The sequence below is a fragment of the Amblyomma mixtum genome, chromosome 6 (assembly GCF_055824585.1).
Source record: "Amblyomma mixtum isolate Tamu chromosome 6, ASM5582458v1, whole genome shotgun sequence".
Taxonomy (NCBI): Eukaryota; Metazoa; Arthropoda; class Arachnida; order Ixodida; family Ixodidae; genus Amblyomma; species Amblyomma mixtum.
In genome coordinates, this window is record NC_143017.1 from 115,037,623 (window position 1) to 115,059,208 (window position 21,586).

Below are 21,586 nucleotides of genomic sequence, written 5' to 3' on the forward strand. Positions count from 1 at the left end.
AAACTCAGTCCACCCATCCAACTTCACGCATTATTCATGTCGCCCACGTAGGCAGTACTGCTATCCCGAACGATCTTGAAAGCACGTGCGGAAGGATGAAAACCAGCTTTCATTGACGTCACTACATTTTCCATCTTTTCTCCTTTACGCACCTGCGTCAATGTGTTCGGTGAGTCACTTTCGTAGCGCGCCTGTGCAAATCAAACTGTTCTGGTGCTGTTCTTATATTTTCGTCGCCTGTAATCGAGTCCCAGCTTTCCTTCTCGATTGCGACATAATAATTGAGGAAAAAAACAAGAGTAGCGCGCGGCATCGGCGGGTATCGTAGCGCAGAAGGGCACTTGGCGTGCCGACACCAACCTTGGCGATCGTCACAAGCGAGTTACTCCGCACACATGACGAGTCGAAGAAGCCAGTCGCCGTAGAGTGCGCGCGTCTTTTCCTATTGCCGGCGATGGAGATGTGGCGGGCGCGTCGTAGTCCGCACCAGCGGCGAAGCATAGCTTCTCTCGCAGCGCTGGGCGCTGCCTTGTTTCTCTTGTGCATCGATGGCGGCTGTGCCGAGGAGGCTCCGATGGTGCGCATCGGAGACGGACTGCTTGAGGGTAAGCGCATCACAGTGTCGGGTAAGGACGTGGACGCGTTCCTCGGCATACCGTACGCGGTGCCTCCGATAGGCAACCTACGCTTCGAGAAGCCTCAGCCAGCGCACGCTTGGGAAGGCACGCTGCAGGCGGTCAACAAGCCTCCGCCATGTCGCCAGCTGGACGCGCCCTTCCTCGGAGGAACGCGGATCTACTATTCCAATACCAGCACAGAAGACTGCCTCTACGTCAACGTGTGGCGGCCGTCGTCCAGTTGCCCCCACTCGGAATCGTGCGGAGCCAAACTTCCCGTCGTTGTGTTCGTACATGGCGGAGCCTTCCAGTGGGGTGACTCGGGCTTGTTCCTGCACGACCCTTCTGTGTTCGTGGCCCAAGCAGATGTGGTGTTCGTCACGTTCAACTACCGGGTTAGTATGTTCGGATACCTTTCGGCCAAGAACCCCGACCTCCCGGGCAACATGGGGCTCTGGGACCAGGTGCTTGTTCTGAAGTGGGTTCAGAAGAACATCGACCGGTTCGGCGGCGACCCCTCGATGGTGACACTGAGAGGGCAGAGCGCAGGCGCCATCTCCGCCGGCCTGCACGCTGTGTCCCCACAGAGCAAAGGCCTCTTCAAAAGGATCGTAATGGAGAGCAGCACTCCGCTGTCGTTATTCCTTACTGTGACATTCAACGTGGTGGGCCAGTTCGTGACTGTCGCGAACGCGCACGGCTGTATCGACAACTCAAAAGACTGGAGGGAGGAGACGCACAGTATTGTCACTTGTCTCAAGAAGGTTGAAAGCGACACCATCATCTCCAAGCTGAAACAAGAGACCGCCTTCAAGCAGATGTTCCCGATGGTATTCGGCGAAGAGTTCTTCCCGAACGACCCGCTGAACCCAGAAACGTATGCAAACTTGAATGTCAATGAAATAATGCTCGGCACAACCACAGACGAAGGCACTGTCTTCCTCAACAATGTGCGGGACATAGCGCCTCAGTTCGACGACTACATATCTGGCAACTACCGCCTGGCTGTGACGCTGGCGCTGAAAACTATGTTCAACATACCCCTGTCTCACGCTCGTGACATCACTGTTGCTTACTTTGGTCACCAGGATGTGGAACACAACAAAAAGTCCGTCACTGAGATCATCTGCGAACTGTTCGCTGATGCCACGATATACTGTCCGACGCTGATATTTGCGGACATTGCGACTCAAAGGGGTGCGAAGGCGTACCGTTACATTTTCGCCCACAGATCTTCCGACAGTTACTGGCCGGAATGGATGGGTGTTACACACGGTGACGACCTGCCTTACACGATGGGTTCCCTGCTGCTGCCCAAGGACGAGAACCTGTTTATTCCGGGCATGGGACCAGATCTGCGCGAACTGGTGTTGAAAAAGACCCACACTCCAGCTGAAGAAGAATTCGTCAAGCAGATCATCGCAAGTTGGACAGCTTTCGCGAAAGACGGGTACGTAGCTTTTAATACTGTGCTCCTAATTTTTCCTTCCCACACCTCGAATTCATTATCAAACTTCAGTTACCCGTGTTAATTAATCCGCACGCCACGCCCTAGTCTGCCGCTTTGAAATGTGCCTTGGTTGATTTTTACCCTCGAGCATTTTATTCGAACCTCTATGCCTGGCAAGGCCTCAGCCATAATAGTTTCAATTTCTCTGCGTGCTCAACTCGCCCCTCGTTCAAAGGTGTCCAGTGACGACCGCATTACTTAGCATTTTGGTGAGCTGTGCATTTGCTTGTCATCGCACAGGAAAAGAAAAAGAAATCATCTCTTCATCACAAGTTTGAGTACATTGCAATATTTATTGAACAAAGCAGCTACTAAGCAGTCCGAAAAGGAAATGGTTTGATACGTCTTTATACGTGCTACGCCACGAAAAGGCATGCAGAATGCTCATAACAAGGCAGATAAAGAGCACCGGACTAAAGTCAGAGTACTGGGCTGCCACTCTTTGCTGAGAAATGGCAGAAAGACGTCTTCATTTTTCAATCCAATCTTTGACGTACGTCAACAAAAACTTTCATGTTATGTCGGTTTATGCTTTGCTTAATCGGACGATTTCGTGTACACTGGGAAAAACTCATTCTTTTTACCTACCTGCAAGGCGAAATTGTACTTGCCGGTAGGCCACTAGAATTTAAATTTTGTCGAATTGCTGACTATCAGCCGCATTAGTCGAAGGTCAAGGGAAGAAGCAGGAAATTAATTAGCCATGCCTCGTTCGTCCGGTCGTCGAGCACGTGGATTTTTCTATGGCTTGGTATTCCCGGACATTTGGCATCGACCCAGACCGTCATTACAGCTAGCGGCCAAAGGTTCGCGTGCTTGGAACGCGCAATTTCCTAGAGCAGGTATATGGAGGAAAACTTTTAACAATTGCAAGAGCTCTCAAACCATTTCCTTGGAATGGCCTATTTAAGTTGGGAAATAAATAAGGGATATTTTAGCACCGTGGTCTTGTTGTAAAGCATCGGCCTCGGCTTCGGGAGGTGGTTGGTTCGACTCCCGCTATCGGCCGGGGACCCACCGGTGTTCTCAAAATGTGTACGCGCTGTGCCTCTGCCTGGCGATCGGCTTCTTAGGGTTGCACTGCTTGGAAAAGGAGTCTGCGCCCTCAAATCCCGTCACTCTGGGCTTGTAGGTGTTAAAGGAGAGGTGTTAAAATATCTAGCACATAAAACAAACCTTTCACTGATTGAAAGTGAAATTCCACGAAAGTAGTGCGATAGTAATAGATAAAAGCACTGACTTTTTGGAGCAAGGAGCAGAAGTGCTTTGAGATAAACATTGCTAACCACTGCTAACATTGCATAAACCTCGGACCAGGACGAATTTATTTTAACTACGAAGTTTCTGAGAAAGCTGCATAGCTTTCCTTTTTCGCCGTATGGCTGCGCTCGGGTGGATGTCAATGAGTAATTACTCCCTTATTACAAATCTTCTCCACCTTGGGGGATTCCCCTAAAACTTTTGACCAAACATTGCTCTTTTATGATTTTCTAGATTACCTCAACAGGCTTCTAAATGAAAATGTGTCAAAACAGCAACCTTTTGAGAGTTAAGGATAGCAGTGGAAGTGTACAAGTTCAGGTCGGGTTTATAATAAAGTAATCACGAAAAAAGAGCATAAAAAGAAATTATAAAAATTGAGGACAAGATGCCATGAAATGCGTCTACATATCATGGTTTATTATGCGATAATATATAATAACTAGTGATATTATTGAATTTCTTGACATTACATTGGAATAATACAACGCAAGGGTGCGTGACTACGTTTATGATTACTAGCCGACATAATCGGACCATTTACCAAGTTCCGCCATTAACAAAACAAGACATTCCACCCCTTCCAGCCCAGCACAGCAAAAAGGAGGTCAAGATATTCAGGGGAGAAATAACCTAAACAAAAAACAGGAGCACAAGCTAGAGCTCTGTCTTTATTTCGTATTATTTGTGATCGTTTGTTATGTTTCCCTGCTCCTGGCATGCAACACTAATTAGCCTGGTATGGTAAGCTACTTAAATCGTTAAGTTTATGACATTTTTCTGTGTATGAGAGACAGCAAATGATTTTCGTGTTCCAACTGCTCACTCTTATAGCAGCCTGATAAGATATACAGGGCGTTAAAATATCAATGACAGATACAAGCGGAGAGGCATGCGTTGACGTGTTTGACGGAGAGACATGCATGGATAAGCTTTAATAGTGATAAGTCTGTCTGTGAGAAAATATGTCACAGCTATGCGAGTCCGTGGAGCCTCCATGTGAATCATTATGCGGCCGCGACCACCGAATGCATGCGCGTAAAAAGAGCAAGAAACATGTTCTAACGAGAATTGTGATGAGCAGAACAGCTTTCTGGATAGGATTTCGACAGGAATGTTGGCATGGGAATCAACACTGATCCACCCCAAAGGAAGCCAGAGAGTGCAGTGGCAGCAATTTTCTCACTAAAATATTGTATTCCCTACGCACAACAGGACTGGATAAATTAACTGTAAAAAACCTATACTTCACCATTTACTTCAACTTCAATTCTATCCTCCGTTTCCACTCGACTTCAGCCTCCGAGAATACCGTCTACCAGGGCCGCAGCCAGGGGGGGCTGCTCATAACAAACCCGCTTTCGGCACAATCTTGAGCGTTGACCGGCAATGACCCTGTGGCATAATGCAGACGCTGACCTCTGCCCTCTTTCCCTTATTCCCCCACTCCACGCGACGAATGTGGCTGCTGCATCACGTCAAAACGACGCGATAGAGAATCGACCCCAAGCAAAGAGGTCTCCCTTATGCGATCCGCATCTGAGCGCTACGCAGTAGGTAGGGCACCCCAGTTTGGCTCAGGTGTGCGCTTTGACGCAGTCCGTCAGCTGAGTGCCGGAACCTAAGAAGCTCCAGCGCTGGTTGAGAACCAGATGAAAGACACAGCGCCAAGGAGAGGTTCAGTATTATGGCAACTCTTCAAATAGTGGGAACGCCATTTCAGGAGCTGGGTTTGAGCTGCTTCTTACAGTCAGTGCTCTTAAAAATGACGTTTCAAGAAAGTGTTGCGAATTGCTAGTAGGAAATAATTATTTTCTGCGCTTAAGTCTATTCCCTGCTTCGCCTTCGAAATATCATTTTGCAGCTACATTTAACATCTTAAGTAAGTTTTGTCTCTACGAAAAAGTTGCCCCTAAATAACCGTGGGAAAGGTAATCACGAATGCTTAAAGTCTTATTAACATTACAACCCAGTATACGCTCCGAGGAGTGCTCAAGACAAAATTTATAAACAAGCCTAGCTTCTGTTACATGAAAAATGGCACCCTTTAGAGTGTAAAGAATGACACGACATCTGTAATGAAGACATCTAAAGCAATGCTCAACAGCCTAAGAAGGGAACAGCAGTCTGCAATAGGCAGCGGAGAGTCGGAAGTTGTGAGGAAATAGATCTACTATGGCATGTAGAGATATATCGCCGAGGCCTTTGTCTTGCAATAGGCGCAGTTAAGCTGATGATGATGGTGACAGTGAACGCTAGCACAGTATCAGTGCCGACTAGGTGCTTACTGGAGTGCGTCATCGCAATACAACACCTCGACATTGTGTAGTCGTTTGTGTACAGGACAAAAAAAAAATAAAACGATCCTTCTTAAAAAAAGTTTCGCGTTGAGGAACTATATTGGTCTCTATATATGACATATATGGGTCTCTGAGTGAGAAAACAAAAGTTCAAAGAAAGCAATTTTCTCCCAAGACCAGAAAAGCAGCGTCCCTCTCAGTACTTTGAAACTTCGAAACATTGAATATGTTCTGCGAATAAGGCTACAAACACAACATATCGAAACGTACTGATTGCTGGGCATAAAGACCACTTTCTGTAGGTTTGGGAAGCTCACAAAAAACTTTCAGGAGTAATTAGAACGTTTTGAATTGGAAATAAAACCATCGTGGCTCATCAGAGGACTAAATGAAAAAAGCCCGGATGTTTGAAATTGGTTTTCGTTAAGCAAACGAATGTACCTTGCCTGGGCCGCCGCGGTGGCTCAGTGGCTATGGTGCTCGGCTGCTGGCCCAAAAGACGCGGGTTCGATCCCGGCCGCGGCGGCTAGAATTTCTTTGGAGGACAAATTCTAGAGGCCCGTGTGCTGTGCGATGTCAGTGCACGTTAAAGAACCCCAGGTGGTCGAAATTTCCGGAGCCCTTCACTACGGCGTCTCTCATAGCCTTAGTCGCTTTGGGACGTTAAACCCCACAAAACCAAACCAAATCTTGCCTGGATTGTTTCTCCTAATGAAGCATCAGCGTGTGCACGACTTCTACTACGGCAGGGTCGTGCTGGCGGAGCACACCATGCCAAGCAACGGGTGCCGGCGAGGAGCCGGCTGGCTGGTTGACGTTGGAAGGCATGGGGGTAGCGATGGTCCGATTGCATAGCTCCAGGACGGAATCCAGCAGCCTCCACCAAGATGTAACGGCCTTTATTGACAGGAGAAGACTGGTTGTGAAGGGCGGTTAGAGCGGGCAAGGGCAGGTCCGGTCCCAGAACAGCTGAAGCTCTAGTCTCGCGTCGCGCGTCGGTTCTGCTGCTCCGACTGCTAATCATCTTCCTCTTTACAGACACAAGAAATCGCATTTACTGTACTATACATCGCTATAACGCTACCTGAAGAGCACTGAAAGCCATCGTCAGCCTTTTTCCTTACTTTTCTTATTTGCATGCTCCCAGCCATTTCGCTCCTAGCCTTTGGCACTCCTTTGTCCTCTGTTGGCCTACGTTTGCCTTCTGCTTTGATATTTGATATTATCAGTGCAGACTATTGCTCTCGTATTTCATTCGAACGTGAGCCGCCACAGCCGTCTTGCTAATGTAGTTGTCCTGTTAATAATCTCGAGGACCCGGAATAATGAAAGTTTCATGCTGAGTATTGGCCGGGTAATTTTTTGTACCACTTTATCAAGTCTTGCTGGTTACACTGACAGCTAATATGACAAATTAAGATTGAATTCTACAAGTAGGGGGAAATTTATTGAGTTGTGATTTTAGATAGGAGATTATTCTACAGAAAACGTAAATAGTCAATCACATACCACCTGTGGGAGCCGAGTTCACGGGCTTTACTGCACGTAGCATGTGTGAAATGAGCAAAGGTGGTCGGTTTCGCTTCCCTTGGCGACAGGAGTGTTTATCTTATCTGTGAAGTGTAATATGTTTAAATGACTGCGTAATTAATTATCGTCTGCGATTACCATCACATTAAATAAAGAAAGTAACATTAAAATGTGCTTTCCTTGATTTCTAATAATATTTGCTTCATTTCTTTCTGCAAATCTTTTCGTGTCCGTCTCTACGGCAGACAACGAGGCTCAATGCCTGGTTCAAAACCCCCTTTCTTTTTGTCCCCTCTATCTTCGTGTCCTTACTTGTTTGTCCTTCCGTCATGACAGGAAGCCTGCGATGCTGACACCTGGCGACAAGTGGCCCCAGCACTCGCCAAGCCAGACGCTCGTCGTCACTCTCAACCCCAGCAACTACAGCGTGACGGGAGAGCAACGGCGATCCCGCTGCAACCTCTGGAAGCCCCTGCTGCTGCGCAAGTACGTACCCCGGCCGTATGCAAGCTGTGCCTTGCATAGTAATCGAGAGGCCAAGTACGCCATTAAATACGAGCGACTATCGTTTAAACGATACGCCAACAGTCGAAAACTCACAGGACAGCTCACGCTTTTCACCTAAAGATCAGTCTTAATTTATGTGGAATTTGCAGTGTGCACCGGTTTTCTTATGTTCGCAAGGCTAACCCGCCCAGAAGGGTACAAAAGTTCGGCGCGAAGGCCATTTAAATTCGTCTCTCAAGAAAAAAAAATAAACTGGTAAGATTAGAGAGGAAAGGTGTTCGCGCCACACGAGAAAACGCGGACTATGCTTCACAGCAGCCACGTGATACGTGCCATGCGCGGCCGAAATATGCAAACAGTGTGTCTAATAATTTATCGTCTACAAAATCTGGCAATACTTGTCCCACTAAGTAAGCACACCTTCGGATTCTTTCTATCTTCATCACTGCTTTCGCTCCCCCAACTGGCAAATTTTCAAAACTGAACATTTTTCTCATGTCGTAAGGAGCTGTGAGTATAAAATTCTTTTAGTTGTACTCTATTGCAATCACTTCATATGGAACGAATTCCTTCTAAGATACTCGCTGCCTGCATTTATCTCCCCCCAATGTTATCTTTGCCCCCACATTTCACATTGCGATGGCGCAGTATCGTCTGGCAATTCTTCAAAACGTTCATTACAAGACACTGAGGCCTTATTGCTTTGAAACATCTGATTTACGTCTAGAGGGGTTGCTCACATCCATTTTGTTCCCTTTCGTCTGAACATTTCTTTGGGAAGTCTCAAACCTCTTCTACATTGCGCGGCCCAGTGGCCACACATGACGAGCACTCCACTGCGTCCACCAACAGCAGCCTTGAGAGGTGCCACCTTTAGAAAGAACAGTGCTACTTTGATGTCCACAATCAATATAAACTTTATGTCCATGCAGCTCATCGTCGAGAGTACATGTAAGCATCAAATGCATTACAGGAGAGGATTAGTACATTCAGGGGTGGCTAATAGATGGCGGTAGCCGCACTCGGGTCCTGTGCCTGCAGAATGCGCCACCTATTCTAACCGCCTCTATTCTTCGAGAAAGGCATCACGCACTCTCTGGCTGTTTTCAGGGTATTGGAAGTTTCAAACATAAGCTGCTTTTCTTACCTCACAGCGCACATGGTTTGCTTCGACGCTTGTGACAATTTACATGGCACCATGCACTTTCCGCCATTTTTGTTTATCGCGCTGGTCCCTACACCCAACATCTTTTAATGCTTTGGGCTTCATATTCGCCCTCATATTTGGCGTCAGGCTCATCTCGGTTATCTTTAAATGATCGCCTTAGTTTGCCGAGAATGGAAGCCAAAATCGTATGATGCTTACAACAGCAGACAACAAAGAATAAAAGCGTTTTTCTTGACGCAACTGTTAATTCGGTCTGAAGAAGTTTACTGCAAAGCATAATTTCGGTGTCATTTTAGTGCAGAATTTTTTTTAGTGTGTAGGTGTGACGTGATGTTTTAACAGGGCTGTAGCGCTTCTTGGCGGTTCGCGTCGAGACGACAACGTAAGAACGGCTTTGAAATTCCTCCGGTGATTCGGTAGCGTGAGAGGCACGTTCCACCTCTTCGATAGCAGACTACGAGGCAGGTTGCGAGACTGCTCCTTGTTGCCGTGCGGCATTTGTGAATGTTTAATAAATGTTAAAATTTGTCATATCGCTTACCATAGAAAATGCCATCATGGACAAGATTATATTTCCAAGTGATCTGCACTGAGGACTGCAAATCTTAAGTTTTTTATTAATGGCATGCGGAGCTTCATCGCGACCGGATGTGACGTACGACAGCACAGCTCCCAGCGATCTCTGCCATGTCGAAAGCAGCGATTGCTACAAACTTGTCTTGGTTCCTCGTTGCTGAAATGAAGCGCTCATACCAAGCAGGCAAACCTGGAATGTCAGGTTTCTCAACTTTATCCGACTAGCTTTCCTCGCACCGTCGTTGCGGTGAAAACATTCCTGGGAAGGAATGAAAAAAGCCGTAAGCTGGACAGGGACTTGGCAAGCATTAGGTAATACTGTCTGCCCACTGACTGCCGAGACCATGAAAGAAGCCGCCGATGATTACGGGTTATTCCGGTTCTTGTCGGTTTCATGTAAGATGGGCTGCAAGCTGCATCCCAAGGTTGCTGGGTTGTGGGCAGTGATACCTCAGTGGCTTTGGCAATGGCGCCGCCGGTGGTATGTATGGAATCCGGCTGATTTTCAGAAGGACTAACGTTGTTCAAACTGGCTGATATATCAATAATTGCGAGTAATAACACGGGGATAAATTAAAACAAAAGAAAGAAGTGTGTGTTCTCTTCCTCATTGCCTTTCCTGCGACCAGCAGGTAATAAAATATTAAACAAAACGTGTTTACTGGCACGAAACCTACTGCAGATAAAGTGAGCTACCATAATTTTGCGACTCACGTCTGATTCACGTCTACATCCAGGGCGCATTCGTTCCTAATTGGTCCCCTTGATGTCACTACAAAGGCGCAGATCGAGCTCCAAGATACCATGACTGCGTGAAACCAGAGCGGGGCTACAGCGTGACGAGATGTTCCGGGGGCGTATATGTGCCGCTCCATCACTTTAGTGGGAGGCAAGCAAGTATAGGAAGGTAGTGATAATTATTTCAAAGATGACTGCGCTTGAGGGTCTCTCGACTGTTTTTAATATGTGCCTTTTCTTGTCAGGAAGTTCTCCGCAGCCCTGGCAGTGCGGTAGTTATGGACGCTTATTGACATAGTGGTGGAACGTAGTGATCAGGAATGCTTGTGAGCTTGACTAACGTAAGGGGCACCACTTCTTAAAGAGCACGCGAAGTGCAGGGCAACTGGTAACGGTTCAAACAAGTCGTCTGCTTCTCGCAAAACTGCGAAATCTTATTTCGCAAAAGAAAAGAAACACAAGCGGCACTGAAAGGTTGACTGAGCTTCGCAAAACAAATGTACATCTTCAGAGAGAGTGTGAAATCTGCTAGAAGGTTTAAGATTACATATTCACTTCGTTGCTACTCTGTCCATTTTGTTTTATACACAGTTCACCTCTGTAAGCACTCTTTCAATTGAGGCGCCAGTTGGAGATTAGCTAAAGACTTCTTCCTATTCGCGCTTACTTTGTGTGTGGCGTTTCACCGATCATGCAATAATTGTTATGTGCAGGAATGGTTGAACGCGTGACACAAAATGCTCATGAGTGTTTAGTGAGTGTTTACGAAAAACCCTGCGCTTACAAGTTCCTAGCTGATAGGCTCGAGGCCACCCTACAGTAAGACGGCACGTGGCAGCAGAAGTGATTGAACTTAAGATCGCCTCGAATTTCTTGCAATTATGAAGTCGCCTTGACGTGGCGTGACGAATAGGACGGCAGCCTGTTTTGTTCTGCTTCGCTTTTGGCTTTTATCACTCAAACCTAACACAAGCGACGGTAAACAGACTAAGTGCTAGAAGTTATTTGGCTCTGTGAACGTCATCTCATTTCTTGGAACATAATTTCGAACACAGCTGCTCGCCGCTACTTTCTCCGAGGTTAGGCACTGAAGAAAGAGCGTCTGTAATAGGCTGTACACATATCGCAAAGTTTTTTTTTATCCAAACAGGCGAGTCCTCATCGATTATCATGTCATGTCAACTGCAGAGCAAGGGGCCGTCTCAGTTATCTCCAACGGTCCTGTCAGCCACGTGGTATGACTGAAGTAGCAATTACGGCATGTGTGATATAACAGATGAGAAGCCTGTTCCTTGTGCCCAGTGATTCAGTGCATAGAAAAATCGGCTCTGCTATGCGCTCGTCGATTCATCCGTGCGACGAAGGCCGCACGTACCCGCCGCACGCGTGCTGTTTCTGTGCCGCTGTTTTTTCCTCTCGGCATGAACGAACGATTCTGTGAAGACACGTGGGCATGCTTAATTATCAGGACAGAAGAGTCATTGGGGACTGCAGGTACATCGCTTGGTGCGTACACACACGTGGAGCTTTTGTCAACTGCTAGGCGCGCACGTGAGAGAGCAAAATGTCTTGCAGAGTCACGTAATTGTTCTTATGTACTTATGTACTCCATTAAAACTTCCTGTAGGGCGAGTTGGTAGTTCATCTTGATGTGGAAGGTTTATAGCGCAAACAAAAACACGGACAAGAGACGAAACACACATACAGGCGATTGTGTGTGTGTTTCGTCTCTCTTGTCCGTGTCTTTGTTTCCGCTATAAACCCTCCTACGTCATTGTGTACTCCAGGAGTACTTCTTTTGGCTTTCGCTTGACGTGTGTTGTGTTTAGAGGGCTACGCGTGGCTTGAAAGCGAAAGGTGTCTCATAAAACGCTCTCGATGTTATAGATGAGCTCGTGCTGGTGTTATTACTCATTTACGTCAGAAATAGTTGTTACATTTCTTACTCTCGATACACAAGTGTTAAAATACGTGTTACGTGAAATATATCTTCTCGGACATAATATTACGGTATGCATGCAAGAGTGAAGCCACTGCCGCGAATAACGTTATCACAATTCGTTTTGAACGCAGGTCTGCGCCCAACACTGCGACCCCAGCGACACCTGTGAAGAGCACAGCTGAAAACTCCGGTGGTCAGTCATCAAAGACGAAATTTTCACCCGATAAGACGAACTCCGTCTTCAAGAAGAAACCTGCATCCAGCAGCCCCACATTCTCATCGAGCGCCATTTTTGTTGCACTGGCCTTTATCGTCGCTTACCTTTGGCAATAAATCATAAACTTCCTATAGTGCGCGAATTCTTTCTATTGTGATGATATGTTCGGGTGTTTTGTGAGTGAATGGTCTACATGAAAAACAAATCAATATAAACATCCGTCACAGTACAAAGTACAAACAAATGGAGAGCATTTAGTTTGGTTTTGTGAGAAGTTAGCGCAAATAACGGACAAGGGACCGAATAAAAAACACATAAGACATTCACGAGCGCTCGTGAATGTCTTATGTGTCTTTTCTTTCTGTCCCTTGTCTGTTTCTTGTGCTAACTTCTTCCCAAAATGCGTCACCGACTAGCCCGACAGCTTGCTCTCCTGGACTGCATTAGTATGGTTCAAGGGGCTTAACGTCCCGAACCTTTCTGGCTATCAGGGACGCCTTAGTGGAGTGCTACGGATAATTTCGGCATATGCCCTGACATCGCACAGTAAACGGGCCTCTAGCATTTCGCATCGACCGAAATTCGACCGCCGTAGCCGGGATGGAACCCGCGTCTTTCGGGTCAGCAGCAGAGCTGCATAACATGTAAGCCACCGTGGTGGCTTCCGGAATAGATTTGATCTCACCTTTTGCTTATTCTCAGTAAAAAAAGAAGCAGGCAGAGGGAAATAATGGTCGCTGACTGGTACCAGTGGAAGCAAAGGTAAGAAACGATGTACGTTATTGAAATTGCCGGTCATTATAAAAGCGGAAGTTAAAAATCCAAGCTATGCCTGTTGAGCTTTTTTCTAGCATTTTTATGAAACTTCATTTTTATTTATAGCGTTTGAAAAGAACTTTCTGGACGCCATGAAATTGGCGTTCCAGTGGAGAAATTCTTTAGCTCATGGTCTACAGACCACTCGCAAGAAAACAAAGTGCTGTTTTGATGTTAAACATCGCCCTATCCAGTTCCGCCATCATAAGCTGACCATTAGCGTAAAAAGATGAAACCACTGCAATTGATTCTCGCTTTCTCGCCCCATAGATACTTTACACTTTATTCATCTGAAGAAGTTAGGATAGATTCGAAATGGAGGTCTGCACTGGCCTTTGCTACGATCGTAATATGCTCAATGTCAGGAACCGTTCCTTTCGTTTTAATCAGAAAAAAAGTCAATAAAACGCCTACTTAAGGTGACCACACAAAATCCTGCAAACTGTACAAATAAATCAAAAGCATGCGCTATGATTTGTACATGCGTAATTCTAAATGGTGTGGGCCTAAGAAACTCTCTGATTTAAAGATTTGGAAGTTTGGGATATACTTGGACAATTGTGCAGTGTGACTGACCAGGAGGCAACTCAGCAGCGAGCCTGTAGCAAGCACCATAGGCGGCGATTTGTTGAAGGCGTAAATGGTGTTCCAGATTCCCTTGATGTGCGAAAGGTGTACTTGGTCAAACTAGGGGATGCGTGAATGATAGGTTCAGATTGTACGTTAGGAACGTAAAAAATGCGCGTGAAAGCAAATGTTCTGGAGGTTTTCTCCTAACTCACTATTTTACTGGCAAGGACGTCTCCCCCGATTTAAAAAAACACTACTGTCATCGAGAATAGATTCACTAATCAAGATAAGCAAGCAACGTGCCACACGGGGAATGGTGGAATCAAAACAGCTTGCTAGACTTGGGGAGGGATTCATCAACACTACCTCCATTGCGATCTCAAACAAAGAGATGGCACAATTGCGCATGCATAAATCGGACAACATTCGACTAAAAAAAACATTCTTGAGAATTTGGAGCTACGATCCTTGTGTCGTCCCCATCCCTCGTCATCCTTTTTGCGCTGTTGTTTCCCATGGGACAATTTGCAGAGATTTTATTCCAGGGTTATTTGAGCTGCACAGAAGAAAATGCAAAACATTATTAAAGGTTAGACGCACACCCAAGTGCGCACGTGTTCAACAAGATTCTAAAAAGAAAGTGAAGGAAAGTACTTATCGTCAATGATCTTCAGTACAAACGCCGTTGTCTTGCTGCTGTAGGGCTACTAATAAACTGTACAAACAAACTCATTCCCCCCCCCATATATATGTGACTGCGTCTACGTGACCGCTCATACGTTTCCAGAGAAGAAAACAGAAGAACGGTGCAGGGCACCAGGTGCGTATGTGTCGCATTGCATTAAAATTTCCTTCTTCTAGACCACTGAGCAATGAAAGAAAGGCGTTTTGACCTAGGTTGTTTCAATGCCCTGAAGGCCGGTATTCGTGCACACAGAGTGAGTCACGCTACTATACTCTCTTAGAGATTAACCGTTTTACGAACATGGCTTTTTCGCCTCCCACGTTTGCACAACGGCCAAGGTGAACTGATCCGCTACCCTCTGCGTAAGCACGCAGGCGCAGTGCTCAGGGCAGTGTGAAGGTGACCTCGACAGCTCGCTTACCGAGGTAGCCGGTGAGAAACTTACGTGGGGTTGAGCGCAAGGTGATGGCTGTCTTCTGAAGCAATGGTCGGAAAACGCTAAGGCCGCCAGGGTAGATCACTGACCGCCATTCATGCATGTAAGGTTTGCCGATTATCTTTGTGAAGTGCACTTTCACGAAGCAGGGTCAAAAAGGGGGAGGCCAGAACGGCAAGAGATGCAAAGATAAGGTCCCAGACGGTGATATGGGGTGTCCCCATCTCACTGAAATAACTGCTACAAGGGTCAAACACGTGCGCCCTGAAATCAAATACTGAGGATTCACAAAAAAAGACTAATATCTTTGTGAGCTTTTTTATGTACCTGGCTGCGAGGTAAATAACACGGGAACGATTCCTGTCGACGTGTAGACTTCGCCCACCATAAAATGTGAACGGCCGCCTTGGTTGACAACACAAAAGATGGACCTGAGAAAATGTGATATCGAAAAGATGCTTTCATGGACGCTCATACTTGCCTCATTTTGTGGGACGCTTGCCAGTGCCGTTAAGCTTTCTGCTATGATGATGACAAAAATAGCAGGTTGACGGGATGATTCTAATTGAATGCTGAAACAGTACGAATGATCACGAAACAGCATATTAAAGGCAGTTATGATTTTTTTCGCACTTTGAAGGAGTGTGCTTTGAAGACGTAACTGCACTCGGTCTTGCTCCACAGATTTCAGATGCTCGTGATGATCCTGAGAAATAAAGGGAAAGTAAAAATAGACCCTTGAGAGCGCAATCTCCCGATTACCTAATACCCCGCGCCACGCGGACATAATCAATGCCATTATGTCCTTATTGCCTTCAGCTTTAATGCCACTGTCATGGCGCCACACACAAAAAAAAAAAATAGCTTTATCCTTACTACCATTCGTTACCTACTTAGCTCGCCAAACTAATTCGCTTGGGAAATGTACACTATCGTCCACATTTCTCATGCATAAAAGCACGCAACTTTTTTAGAGGCAGCCACCTGTCAAGCAGAAAATTTAGAAATTTTTTTTCATAATTTTCAATCAGATGAGACACTTCTATTACATTTTCGGTGCGAATAGCGCCATTTAAACCATATCTTATGAGTCATACTCACGGTTTATTTGCTGACATGCGATTTTAAGGCTACTTTTTATATCAGTCACTGAAGGGCTCTATTTTCTGCAACATAATTTTAATATTACATTTCGACAACAATAACGAGATGTCTTCACCTGTTAATAATCAGGTAAAATTTATGAATGGCTCAAAGAAGTTGTCATTATTGTGACATACATATAATTATATTAAACCTGTGTAGCAACCACTCCGAAAACAATTGCATTCGCAATCATTAGTTATTAAGGATATGCTGACATTTATGGTGCGCATGGGGCACGGGTATATACTGCATCCGGGCGGTCCAATAAAATTTCCTGGCGGTTTAGCATTGCTAAGCACGAAATATTGCGCGAAAGCATTGTTTTTTGCAGGTGGACACCACCTCCGCATGCCTGAAAGCGCGATTGAAGTGTCCACTGACTCAGGGAGCCATATTTTGTTTTTTTCTTTCATCAATGATATTTTGAACAATGTACGCCGAAGGCCTATGCTCTAGTGCCGCGTTTCTGCAGCAATATTGTCAACGCCAACGCGTACTGCTCCAGTGCCGTATCTTTACCACAGTGTTGTCCACGCCAATGCATGCAGCGCACATCTCACTGTTATTGCCACCACATAGCTCAGAGCGCGAATTTTAGTTTGACAGTAGCATCAGTCGATTAAGCGAAAATGTGCAATGCACAGCGCGAAAGTGCGTTGCAGTTTAACACGAGGCGTTTTCGGCTGCGGCGATAGCCTAGTCCTTTCACACACTGGACAGCGAAGCTGTTTTCGCCGCCGCTGGTTCAAGTCCCAGCCGCGGATATTTAACTGATTCCTTTTTATTAGCTTACTTCATGTGGCACAAACCCACAAACATTGCAACATCTTGTTCGCGGTTTACCCGTCGGAATAGGGGTATCGCACGAACAGTTAGCATGTGTTTTTTCGTAGTGTTGGCTCACTCATGAATGGGCTTTTAACCAGCGGCCTAAGCCGTCATAGAAGCCAGCGCAGCTAAGTCGAGCTTGTAAGAGCCCAGGTTTCTCTCACTTATAATATTATCCAAAAACCATGTGAAAATGCATTTAAAAGGACATCTTAATTTACATCAGCATTCGCATCGAAAGCAAGCGCTGAAAGCAAACAGCCTCCCTCCTGAAGGCGCTTTTCTAGAGAAAAAAAAAAGACTGCGACTAAACGTGCTTGACAAGCAGACAACCTCCTGCATCGGTGGTTCATTTTCTTTCCTAATTGTAGTGTCTGCGGACGACGAACTTCGCGTTCTGGGAGTCAATAGGTGACGTGTGGAATCGCCTTTAGCGTTTCTTAAACCTACAACCTTGGCGCACTCTAACGGTCGTTGGATTTTGACCGGCAGGCGGCGGCTACTGCTACTGTCCCAAACGGCGCTTCGTTTCTTTCGTAATTGCAGGGCAAGGGTGGCCATGATCACAGAAACGGCTCCCGTGGCAGCCACAGATAGAAGCACCGCCCTCCTCTCTTTCGTCTGGTTTCTCACTTCTTGCTAACAGGAGAACAAGTCTGACGTCACAGCACCGTGTCTCGAACCCGCACACTTTCCACCTCCAATCAGTTCCAGGATCACAAGGAAGCGAAAGCCAACCAAAGATGCCGACGCTTGTTTCGGTTCAACTGCCTGCAGAAATTGAGAAAAGAAAAGGAAGGCTACCCTTGCTACACGAAGGACGCCTCGCTATAAGAAGACCCGACGCAGCGGCCCTCTCCACACGACTCCTGCTTTCATCGCCGGTATAGTGCGCGTTCCGGAGAGATGTTGCTCTGCGCTCTGCTCGGCGCCGTGTTAGCATTCTGCGCAGCCGATGTCCCAGTCGTCCGTACCAATTCGGGACTCGTTTCAGGACACCGCTTTCTCGTGAATAACAAGCTCATCGATGCGTTCTACGGCATTCCGTACGCCGAGCCTCCCCTCGGAGAACTCCGTTTCCAGAGGCCACGACGGCCGCGACCATGGAGGGGAGTTTTCAACGCTACGAAGAAGCCGGTTCCATGTCGCCAATTGAACTTGAGGTTCCTCAAGAGCGTCACGCTGCACTACGACAGCTCCTCGGAGGACTGCCTATACCTCAACGTTTGGAGGCCATCCCTTCCGGATTGCAAGGACGGACGCTGCCCAAAGAAGTTACCGGTAATTGTGTTTGTTCATGGAGGGGCGTTCCAATGGGGAGACTCGGCACTTTTCATCTACGACATGGAAAGGTTCGTTTCTACGTCCGACGTCGTCTTCGTAACGTTCAATTACCGTCTCGGCGTGTTCGGGTTCCTCACAACCAACACTCCAGATGCTCCAGCAAACAATGGCTTGTGGGATCAACACCTCGTTTTGAAGTGGGTGAGAGAAAACATTGAAAACTTCGGCGGCGACCGCAATGACGTAACTTTCGCAGGACAGAGCGCGGGTGGGATGTCAGTCGGTTTTCACGCCGTGTCGCCCTACAGCCGAGGGCTGTTCAAGAAGGTCGTGATGCAGAGCGGGACCCCGCTGAGCGCCATCTTGTGGCGGGCACAGAACTCGGCTGCCAAAATGCGGAACATTGCGGGAGTGTTGGGCTGCTACAACAGCGGAAGGCTTGCAGACGAGCAACTGGGCGACATGGTCACCTGCCTGAAGAAGCTCGACGCTAAGGTCATCATGGATGCCGTCAGACAACAAGATCCCGCTAACCAATTGTTCTTTCCAGATTTCGGCGATTCATTTATGCCCTTTGATCCGCAAGCTGCGGCTACTTGGGCACATATGGGTATTCGAAGCCTTTTTCTTGGAACGACTCGAGATGAAGGCACCTTGTTCGTTGACAACATACGATACCTGAGCCCGCAAATAGATCTTATTATCAAGCAAGACTACAGGCTTGCCGTGATGGCATTCATGGCTACCACATTTGGGATCCCATTCAAGGAGGCCAGAGGAATAGTGGCCAAGTATTACGGTGATTACGGCGTTGAGCATGACAGTGACTCTGCCTTCGGAATTTTTGCGAGGGTCATTAGTGATGCCCTGTTCGACTGCCCGACTCACTTCTTCGCCAACCTGACCGCTAGAAGCGGTATACCGACGTACAGGTACGTCTTTGACCACCGTCCGTCATTCAGTCTGTGGCCGAAAAGCTTCGGAGTGGCGCATTCAGATGACATCTACTTCTTCTACGGGGCCGACTCAGCCATTACTGACAAAACGAAATACACGAATGCTTTAGACGCAGACGCCCAAAAGCTGCTCTCTGGGGTAGAAGTCACCGAAGAAGAGAAGTGCTTCTCAAAAGAGCTGATGAGGATATTTTACAAGTTTGCGAAGTCCGGGTAAGTTTTGTTCCTCTTTATTTTTTATTTAAAACTTGAAGAAAGAAAAATTCGTCACGCTTGCTTCATTATGTGCTAAATGGGTTTGGAAATGATAAGCAGAAACTTCTATATAGCCTCATTAAGTGCGAGCAGTAGCGTATAAAATATGGACATGACTGAAATTTATGGGCCTAAACTACATTGTGTTTTTGTTTTTTCTTCACCGTCCTCGGCTGTCACAATTAAGCTGTTAAGATAGAAGCGCACCCCGCAGCGTCGGAATGCTTATACTCATAGCCCTATTGCGGAGGTTAGGTGGAAACTAAAAAGAAAGGCTAAAGTTCAAAGCAAGTGTGCATGGCCGCTTGCATGACGCCATCGATTTCTGCAAAAAAAAAATTCGCACACATTCACAGCACGAGCCACTACTGCTCGCGTCTAATGGGGGCACACAGGTTATTCTATCCCGTTCTGCTGAGCTGTGTTCCTTTTCCGTAGTGGGTACCCTGCCATGTTGCCTTTAAATTGTAGCCAGGAGCCAATGTTTTCATTGTTACCATGCACATTTTCATTCACTACTCTTTCTCACGGCTTCGCTGCTTCTGAGCAAACTTCTCGCTGAACCATGCACTCTGCTCATTTGCTGATTGATTTCCCCATGAAGTTCGCTTATTACGGTCGGTCTTTGCACAAAGGAGTGAGAAATACAGCAATGAATGACGACGTGTTCTTTCATTATTTGCAGCTGCACTTTCTGTATACTACAAATCGGGCATATATATAAAATAACCATGTCTCGGAAGCCATTGGCAGGGCTTGGTTGTTCTCGTGCTTTTTACTAATTAATGCCGCTGCCGATCTTTATCGTTTGAGAGCCATTTGAGTTTCGGTGTATGGTTGATATTTTTGCCACTTTTTTGTATGCTCAAACAACGCTAGGCGCTGTAAAGAGTGCCGTAGTAAAGGACTTGCCATAAATTTCGGGCACCTGGGGTTCTTTAACTCGAACTAAATATCAGTGCTCGGATGTTACTTCACATCTACTTTGCTTCCATCGAACTACAGCCACTTTTTCTCGGCCTAAACCAAAGCTGGGGGCCCAAAAGCCAATCGCCGATACCACCAAGCCACCACGGCGGCTAGCTTCGATATATAGGAAAACCTCGAACAGAGCCCTGGATCTCGATTGAATATCCTCATTGCTGCAGTCAGAACTTACTGCGATGGCAATAAATAGCGCTGAGCCTTTGCTGTTGGCCTACCGGCCGTAGTATCTTGTATTTGGCGGCAAAGATGCAAGTTACAGACCAAGAATTGCGGCCCTCACCTGAACTGATGAAGCCTAAAAGTGTTTATACACACAGTGCTCAATTGCAGCCCGAAGACTATTCCGACACTGCTACTCTGTCCGGTCCGCTTGCCACTTTGAAGAGCGCAGCAAAGTACCTCATGGAAAAACGATTTCACTCCAGCAGTTAGCAGTCGCTACACGAGATGCGGTTGTCCAACATGTTTTTGTTTTTTTTCCTTTTGGCTGTGTTTAGGGAAGCTAATAGAGCGCGGTGCTTTGTTTTTGTGTGACATGGAAAGCGGAAAAAGTGAGCAGTGTGCTAGACTTACCTTTTGTTTTGTTTCCTCCATTTTTTCTTTGAAATGCCTTCATTTATTATTCTATCTGGTTGCGCAGCAAACCAGGCTTACTACAGCAGACCCGTTCTTGGCCGGCCTACTCTCCAACGAGTTACCCAAGCGTGTTTCTTCGACCGAATAACTTCACGACGGGGACTTTCCACGAGCGGTGTGAAATTTGGAAACCCTACCTTTACCATGAATAAAATTATTTATTTTTAAAATTTGTGCAACTATTTTCTTGCTACATGATCCAAGAGAACTACAACCACCATAACAGACGCATACAAGGAGGAAAACACGTACACGAGGCTGTTGGGACTAAGAACATGATCAAATCCAGCGTTCTTTTTATGCTAATCCAGATGAACACGTCCTCTTTCTTATAACAAATTCCTACAGCTTGTACTGTTACTGTGACGAAAAAAACATCGTAACATTGGCAAAGCTCAACGCTTACGCTGTTGGTTCCCCACATGAGTGGTGTAACCACAGGTGAGCAATTACAACATTGTGAATTATGGTCGCGCTGCATCACTAACTATAAAGGCTGCCGCATTTGAACGTACATCTGAAGAAATTAATGCAATTGCTAGCCAAAATTCCAATCATAACAACAGTAGTCAATTAGCTTTGTCAACACTTTCAGCTGACAGGTAATGTGTAGTACCAACTC

The 21,586-nt window shown here is 46.4% G+C and overlaps 2 protein-coding genes across 2 annotated transcripts; both read left to right on the forward strand.

Moving 5' to 3' along the window:
- The first annotated feature begins 201 nt into the window (after positions 1 to 201).
- Positions 202 to 12,498, forward strand: LOC149340123 (acetylcholinesterase-1-like). Its single transcript, XM_089548872.1, has 3 exons — positions 202 to 2,067; positions 7,554 to 7,703; positions 12,280 to 12,498. Exons 1-3 carry the CDS (start codon positions 455 to 457, stop codon positions 12,479 to 12,481), a joined length of 1,965 nt encoding a protein of 654 aa, XP_089404998.1. The 5' UTR covers positions 202 to 454; the 3' UTR covers positions 12,482 to 12,498.
- Positions 12,499 to 17,733: 5,235 nt separating this feature from the next.
- LOC149340124 (acetylcholinesterase-1-like) lies at positions 17,734 to 21,116 on the forward strand. Its single transcript, XM_089550666.1, has 2 exons — positions 17,734 to 19,299; positions 20,969 to 21,116. The coding sequence occupies exons 1-2, from the start codon at positions 17,753 to 17,755 to the stop codon at positions 21,114 to 21,116; spliced, it is 1,695 nt and encodes a 564-aa protein (XP_089406792.1). The 5' UTR covers positions 17,734 to 17,752.
- Positions 21,117 to 21,586: the final 470 nt, after the last annotated feature.

Bases quoted from the DNA above. Each gene is read 5' to 3' on its own strand.
- LOC149340123 (XM_089548872.1), top strand. From the start codon at position 455: ATGGAGATGTGGCGGGCGCGTCGTAGTCCGCACCAGCGGCGAAGCATA. The intron at 2,068-7,553 runs GTACGTAGCTTT...CCGTCATGACAG, and splicing joins ACAGCTTTCGCGAAAGACGG to GAAGCCTGCGATGCTGACAC. The intron at 7,704-12,279 runs GTACGTACCCCG...TTTTGAACGCAG, and splicing joins AAGCCCCTGCTGCTGCGCAA to GTCTGCGCCCAACACTGCGA.
- LOC149340124 (XM_089550666.1), top strand. From the start codon at position 17,753: ATGTTGCTCTGCGCTCTGCTCGGCGCCGTGTTAGCATTCTGCGCAGCC. The intron at 19,300-20,968 runs GTAAGTTTTGTT...CTGGTTGCGCAG, and splicing joins TACAAGTTTGCGAAGTCCGG to CAAACCAGGCTTACTACAGC.